Here is a 7,382-nt window from a genome sequence, read left to right as displayed (position 1 = left end):
TCCTCATGCGTCGAATGTGTTACGATGTTGTAACATTATTTATGTCGGTCGAGTGAGTGTTACAAAAATGTAACACATATATGAGATGTGATATTGTGTTACAAGTTTGTAACACATGTGAGCTACCTAGGTAAATGTTACCAACGTAGTAAACATTGAATATAGTTTTTCTTTGTTGTCATGAAAATAATTGTTGCAACATACATGCGATCAATTCTCAGGTCGATTCCATCATAGCACACGACCTCTGGGTTAATAGTTACGGGCTTGCGTCATTCACATGCTAGCTACACAAAAGTTTAGGGGACATGTGTTTGCTTAAGGACCGAATATATTAGGATAAAAACATTAACATAGCCTAGATACGAAATCCCATAGAAGGCACGACTTAAATAAAAAAATGTTTTTTTCATGTATGTAATTCTACTAAAGTGAGATTATTTCCATGTATGTGCATACATACGACCCTTTTTCTAAGACTAGCTAAGAGAGAGGGAGGGAGGGAGAGATAATGTGTTTGTAATCTTGTAAAAAAACATTCTCATCTTAATATAAAAGACGTGCAACTCTTTTGAATATTCTAAAAAATAATGTTTTGTGCTTTCAAAATTTGCTAAAATTAAAAGGTGTGCAAGCTTCTTTTAAGTAATTCTGGACTTAATTAATAATAATATGCTTTGACGATTTTATTGATCCGTTTATTCTCTTATAAAGCATAAAAGTATGTTGATGTCTTGTAATTAGGAAGTGTTTTTGATAAAAGATACTGTACGTTGACATGTTATATCTGTGACTTTTTTTATTAGTTGGACTACCTTAATCCACAATCATGGGTAAAACAAGGAAAAAAATATGAGAAAGCTGAGTGTCGTTGGAAGAACTTTGAACTTTTAACTTAGTAAATGAGACTTCATTCCACATTGAACTTTTATCTTGACACATGAGAGTGCAAACTTTTAACCATCTAATCAAATCATCAGCAAGAGAACTATATGTAGAGAAACTAAAACATTCACACTGCTTCAGGACAGATTCAGACTTTAACAAAAATGGCAACCTGTGATCGAAAACAGGATTTTTGAACACTACAAGAGTATACCAATATTGAACTATGAACCAGAGTACAAAATAAATTTCCAAACAAGTTGCGTGTATCTCAATTATGAACTGTTGTTGATTAAAGTACAAAATGAAGTTCCAGATAAGCACGTGCTGTCATAGCGAACCAAATTATCAAGCATAAATATAAGAGTACACTAAGTTTTGACTAACACATAGTCTCACACATTAGTATATCGTCAAGCAAGTTTGTTAGCTACTCTGCACGAAGCCACCAAGCAGTTCTGTACCAACACAAAGCACACATGCCACCACCCCCTCTATGCCTCCATGTAGCATGTAGTCGAAACCTGTAGCATGCAACAAAAACATGAACAAGAAAATAAAAAAACACTTTCTCCTACTTTTATCGCTAAAATTTCATATCTAACATGAAAGCGTCAACCCGAAATCAAATAAAGAATGCACAAAACATAATTGAAGAACATCAAGACTGAACAATACATTTTATTAGAGGTAACAATCACATCTCAAATGTTGTGTTACAAATGAAATATGGATCAACCTATATGAGTGCACTGTTCAAAGCCACATATTTAGAAACATTAACATAATTCATTAATTTATGAATGGGTTGATCAGAAGTTCAAACAGTCATACTATTACTTTCATACAAGGACATTTCTAGGAGAAAATAATATACACGTCATCTTTATGACAAAAAATACAAGAGCATATTCGGAAAGCATAACTATATTACCTGAACATAGTGCATACCTTGTTGCTACTAACCTCAACTATTCTTCGGTGCTCGAAGCACTAGTAGCATCCACTATTGTCCCCTCAACGTCTGTTCTAACCCAGTGTTGGTCATTGTTCTTTCTTTTCAAAATCTCTCCAAGCTGTGAAACATGAAATGACTGGTTTTCTGTCTCCTCTTCCCATTCCAAGTTACCTAAGTCATATACATCTCTAGGCTTTGGCAACTTCATTACCACAAACCAACCTGGATTCAATTCATCTTTCACATAGAACACTTGATTCGCCTGGTTAGGGAAAATAAAAGGCTCATGCTCAATCTTTTCTCCTTTGTGTATTTGATGTGAGAAATTGACAAGTGTGTAACCGTACTTGTCTTTTTTCATTCCTTTTTCTGAGAACACATTAACCCATTCACATCTAAACAACACCACTGAAAACTGTCCAGAGTAATTTAGCTCGACAATATCAATTACCCTCCCATAGTACGTCACATCCTGTAAAACTGCATTAGCATCGTGTGCTGAATCATAACGAGATGTTTTTGCAGTTACCATGACTCCACTATTTTGTGTCTCTTTATCCAAGCGTTTAGGCCTAAAATGGTAGCCTCGGGAGTTGAAAGCGCAATATCTTTTGGCTGCATTAACTGGGCCCCGGGCCAACAATCTAATATCCTTTTCAATACTATGGACGCCATTTTCCTTCTCCAATTTCTTTATCTGAATATTTAGAATTTGATTAAAACTAAATGTAGTGATGTGTGTATAGTATATGCAGAATATGGCACTTACATGAGCTTGGAACCATTCGTGGAACTTATCGTTTTGAATCCTCTCAACAACATCAAGGTTTAAATTGCGTCCATTAGTTATCTCATCAGCACGAGCTCTGCAAAGTAGTTAACAAATAGAGGTAAAGTAGGGGAAAGGGTAACTAAGACAATTTATAAGCATAAGATATTACCTAAGGTATGAGTTCACATCAGAGCAATTGCACAAGACATATCTATGTGCCTGTACTTTAGCCACACCGCTCAGAACATAATTCCTAGGCCTTCCAAGTGGATTGCCAGAATGAGGAAATAATCTTGATCCATGTGCAATATCATGATTCCCAACCCACTCCTCGTCATCTTCGGTCCTCAAAGCCAAGTTATGCTTAGTCTCAAAACCGATAATATATCTTGAACAAAATGTCATGCACTCATCTGCCAAAAATGCTTCGGCATAGATCCTTCAGGATGAGCTCTGTTATGGACATTCGACTTCAACTTACCTATATACCTACATAAACACAAAGAGAAGAAAGAAGAAAATTATTGAATAATCTTTTCCTACAACGATATGTAATGCATCCCCATATTTATATAAGAAGCTAGCATACCTTTCCACAAACCACATCGAACGGTAGCACACTGGGCCACCTACTTTTGCCTCTGTTGCTAGATGCATAACCAAATGCACCATAACAGTGAAAAAACCTGGCGGGAATATCATCTCCATATGACATAATGTCATTATGATTCGCTCCTCCAACTTCTCAAGCTCGCTGATGTATAGGACTTTTGCACTCACTTCTCTAAAATACCCACACAAGTCAAACAACACAGATGTGACATAATCTGGGAGTAGACCTCGGATAGCAAGTGGCAGGAAATGTTGCATTAGTATATGACAATCATGACTTTTAAGGCCTGAGATTCTCCCTTGAACAACATTTGCACATCTTGAGATGTTTCCTGAATACCCATTCGGACCCCTTGCACCATGAAGGACTTTACAAAATTGTTGCTTCCCTTCTTTAGATAGGTTAAAGGAGGCAGGTGGGAGATAATACTTATCATTAGGTTTTTTTGTGGATGTAACTCTCGTTTAATGTTCATATGTTCTAGGTCTTGTCGTGCCTTTAAATTATCTTTGGTCTTACCTTCTATCCCTAGAAGTGTTCCATATATGTTCTCACATACGTTCTTCTCAATATGCATGATATCAAGATTGTGACGAAGTAAATTGAAGTCCCAATAGGGCAAATTGAATAGGCCACTGACACACTTCCAGGTTTTAGACTTCTCAAAATCTGAAATTGATTTTATTTGATCTTCAACTCTAGTTTCTGCATAAGGAGTAGGTGCTGCTCTATGTTCTTCAAACCCATCAAATGATCTAGCATCAAAACGGAATTTGTGATCTGGGGGCAGAAATCGACAATGCCCCATGAAACAGTACTTCTGCCCATATTTCAAGCGTTTAGAACATGTTTCATCACGGCATGGAAAACAACCAAACTCACCATTTACGCTATATCCTGCAAAGAGAGCTAGCCCGGGGTAGTCACTCACAGTAGACAACACAACAACATAAAGTTGAAACATCTCACCTCGAGATGCATCATAAGTACGAGTTCCTACCGTAAACAACTCCATTAGTTCTTCATATACTGGTTGCATGAATACATGAAAATTCTTTCCAGGGTAAGTTGGACCAGGAATAAGCAGAGTAAGCATAAGAGAAGAGGCCTTTGTGCACAGCCATGGTGGAAGGTTATTAGGTACTAGGACAACAGGCCAGCAACTATGTTTAGAACTCAGCTTACCAAACGGATTGAATCCATCAGCTGTGATTGTGAATCTAATGTTTCGAGAATCTGATCTGATGTGCTTATACTTGGAGTCAATCTCCTTCCATGCTGCTGAATCAGCTAAATGTCGCAATGCACCATCTTTTATGCGTTCCTCATCATGCCATCTTAATGCTATAGCAGTTTCCTTGTGCATAAAAAGCCTCTTGAGCCTTGACTTAATAGGGAAGTACCGTAGCACCTTCTTTGGGATTGCTTTTTTCCTTTCCTTGTTAGTTAGCATGGTTTTATCAGGTTTGTTTTTCCACCTTGATGCTCCACATACTGAGCAAAAGTCATCCGTAGCCTTCTCTTTCCAAAAAAGCTGACAATCTTTTTCACAAACATGAATTCTCTCATAACTAAGCCCAAGCTTTCCAATGATCTTCTTAGCCTCGGCAAAAGTTCCAGGTAAATTATTGCCATTTGGAATTGCTTGCTGCAGAACTGCTAGCAAATCATTTATAGATTTATTGCTCCACTTGTTAGTGGATTTTATGTTGAACAGAAGCACAAGGAAAGAAAGTTTTGATAGTTCACACCCATTCCACAAAGGTACATCTGCATCTCTCAACAAGTCATAAAAAGCTTGGGTTTCAGGATCTGGTCCATGTTCTGGAGGGCTTGGGTCATCGCAGTCATTCAGTTGAGACCCATTATCTATGTTCCCGAAAACATCATGGACTAGTTGGCACATATTAGAGTTTATGCCTCCCTGTTTTGACCTTTTTCGTTTGCTAGAGGAGATGTATCCTGCAGTTTCACCATGACAACCCCAAACTGTGTACCCAAGTAGCATTCCATTACACACCAAATGATCATATACAGTGTTTCGCTTCAACAAGAACTTATTGACACATTTGATGCATGGACAACGGATCTTGGCATCTGTACTTTTTCCAGTGTATGCAAAATCAAGAAAACCTTCTATGCCAGCCAAGTAGTCTGCACTTGGTCTAGGAGAACACAGTAACTTTTTAATATTTGTTAGATCCATCTGACTAGCTGTGTTAAAGTAGCAAATGTCATTGTATATCTTATCATTGTATGATGCGAATTAACAAGCAGATATTAAACAAAAACGGAAACAACTAATTTAATAAATCTTATTGCAATCACCAGTTACAGTCTGTCTTTGTATATCTCAAACACCAAATAATTTAATAAATCTCATGGCACTCAGCAGATAGTCTGTCTTTGTATATCTCAATCTACAATCTTATGGCAATCACTAATTTAATTGTATGATGCGAATTAACAAGCAGATATTAAACAAAAATATATGTACAATACTATGTTTTAATCAATCAGCTCACCTCAAACACCGACTGCGTCAGGCTCTTAGGAGTATCGTGAATAATTCACTATGACCTGCATGGAAAGTCAGCATGAGGACATACGGATCTTAGACCCCGATCGATTGATGGATCGATCGAGTGGCAAACCGAACCAACGCGAAAATATATTGCAGGAGAGGCACAACAGCGAGTTCTGAAGCTCGAGCCCTCAAACCTGAACCAGTTCGGTCTGACGACGATGTGGAGAAGCAGCGCGCTGCCCACAGATTGTGGAGAAGCAGCGTCCAAGGTAATTGGGCGCCCGGCGATGTCCTTCGCTCCCGCCGTCTCCTTCTCCCGTCCGTGGACTCGGGCGGCAGATCTTGCCGCCGGTGAAGGTGTGGATTTGAGCGCCGAGAGGAGGCGTCGTGGGCTGTGGTCTAGAGTGGCCGGTGGAGGTATGGAATCGAGAGGATGCAAAGCTGGGAGTGGAATCGAGGGGCCGCGGCACGGCCTCGCGGCGGCGCAGTCAGCGGCCAACGCTCTGGTCAGCGGCGGCGGAACAGAGTACCGAGGTAAGAGATGAGAAAGGAATCGATATATTCATCTACTACAAGATAAGAGTCCAGAAAACAAAGCTTACCTACGTACACAACACAAGTTCTTTTTATTTTTGCATCGACGTACACAACACAAAGTACATGGATATATAATAAGGAAAACGGGGTACTCTGTGGTATATAATAAGCATATGTACGTACACACCACAAATACATGGATGTATAGAGTAGCGCATGTCATTTTTTTTTTGCGGAAAATACTTCGATATATTCATCATCAACCATGAGAGTACAACGAGTATCAAAAATAATAAAAATTATATCTAGATTCTTAGACAGTCGAGAAATCGTCGCACTAAGGTCTTATAAAAAAAGAGCAACGGAATAAAAACCATCATCATTGAAAAGAACCGTAGATCGAAAGGATGGAACTTGTAGACACATGAGCATGGACAAACGAAGATGCCGACAGGAGGCAGAAGAACCCTAGCGTCGGCTGGGCGTCGTGGGTACGAGGGAAGGTCTTTATAATGTCGTGGGTACGAGGGAAGGTCTTTATTTAAAGCAAAAAAGCATTACATTCATTAGAACAAGTTGCATGAAAATTGAATTTTAGTTAATCAATTTTGATGGGAAGGAAAAACGATTTATAATAGAGCACCAAGGCAGTTGACGATAGTGCCATGGTGAATGGTAGCGAGTGTTGGGGACACCGACAAGACCTCTGCCAGGAAGGAGTCGTAACGGTGGCTACCAACGAAGATGAGACCGAAACTTGACAGGTTGGGTAAGGGGTGCGGGCTCGGTGGCAACAGAGGGTGGCATTTCCTTCAATGTTGGGGATATCGTTTATCGGGAACTTATCGATCGACGCATGATAAGGGGTAAATCGATCGATTTATCGGCAAATTAAATCGGACGATTTATCGGCATATCCGCCAATTTATCATCTTATTTATCTTATCGGTCGAACAAGGGTAAGCGATAAATCGGCCAATTTATCGACATATCGGGGGATATCTTGAAGAGTGATTTTTGTAAGTGGTACATGAGGCAGTTTGGGAAAGAAGTTGAACAGGGAAGATATGAGGTCGAACAAGGTGATCTA

General features: G+C 39.1%; 1 protein-coding gene across 11 annotated transcripts; it reads right to left on the bottom strand.

The window, feature by feature from the left end:
* Positions 1 to 1,133: 1,133 nt before the first annotated feature.
* LOC123407355 lies at positions 1,134 to 6,042 on the bottom strand. 11 transcript variants are annotated; one of them, XR_006612621.1, is made up of 7 exons: positions 5,950 to 6,042; positions 5,754 to 5,808; positions 3,205 to 5,442; positions 2,785 to 3,104; positions 2,613 to 2,709; positions 1,820 to 2,540; positions 1,134 to 1,409 (listed from the first exon to the last, which is right to left on the bottom strand). XR_006612621.1 is itself a non-coding variant. In XM_045100755.1 (6 exons), the coding sequence occupies exons 3-5, from the start codon at positions 3,018 to 3,020 to the stop codon at positions 1,857 to 1,859; spliced, it is 1,017 nt and encodes a 338-aa protein (XP_044956690.1). In that variant the 5' UTR covers positions 3,021 to 3,104; positions 3,205 to 5,808; positions 5,950 to 6,042; the 3' UTR covers positions 1,134 to 1,409; positions 1,820 to 1,856. The 11 variants fall into 8 exon arrangements, 4 of the variants coding, with proteins under 4 accessions (XP_044956690.1, XP_044956765.1, XP_044956835.1 ...); XR_006612627.1 differs by having other exon boundaries at positions 3,205 to 5,438; XM_045100755.1 differs by having other exon boundaries at positions 3,205 to 5,808.
* Between the last annotated feature and the right edge of the window lie 1,340 nt (positions 6,043 to 7,382).

This window comes from Hordeum vulgare, chromosome 1H, assembly GCF_904849725.1.
Source record: "Hordeum vulgare subsp. vulgare chromosome 1H, MorexV3_pseudomolecules_assembly, whole genome shotgun sequence".
NCBI lineage: Eukaryota > Viridiplantae > Streptophyta > Magnoliopsida > Poales > Poaceae > Hordeum > Hordeum vulgare.
This window is presented reverse-complemented; position numbering and strand designations above follow the sequence as displayed.

What these genes read in the sequence shown, in the direction of transcription:
- LOC123407355 (XM_045100755.1), bottom strand. Translation starts at nt 3,020, where the DNA reads ATGACATTTTGTTCAAGATATATTATCGGTTTTGAGACTAAGCATAAC. An exon ending in GATGTGAACTCATACCTTAG is followed by an intron (nt 2,710 to 2,784) that starts GTAATATCTTAT and finishes ACTACTTTGCAG; the next exon opens with AGCTCGTGCTGATGAGATAA. An exon ending in ACGAATGGTTCCAAGCTCAT is followed by an intron (nt 2,541 to 2,612) that starts GTAAGTGCCATA and finishes CTAAATATTCAG; the next exon opens with ATAAAGAAATTGGAGAAGGA.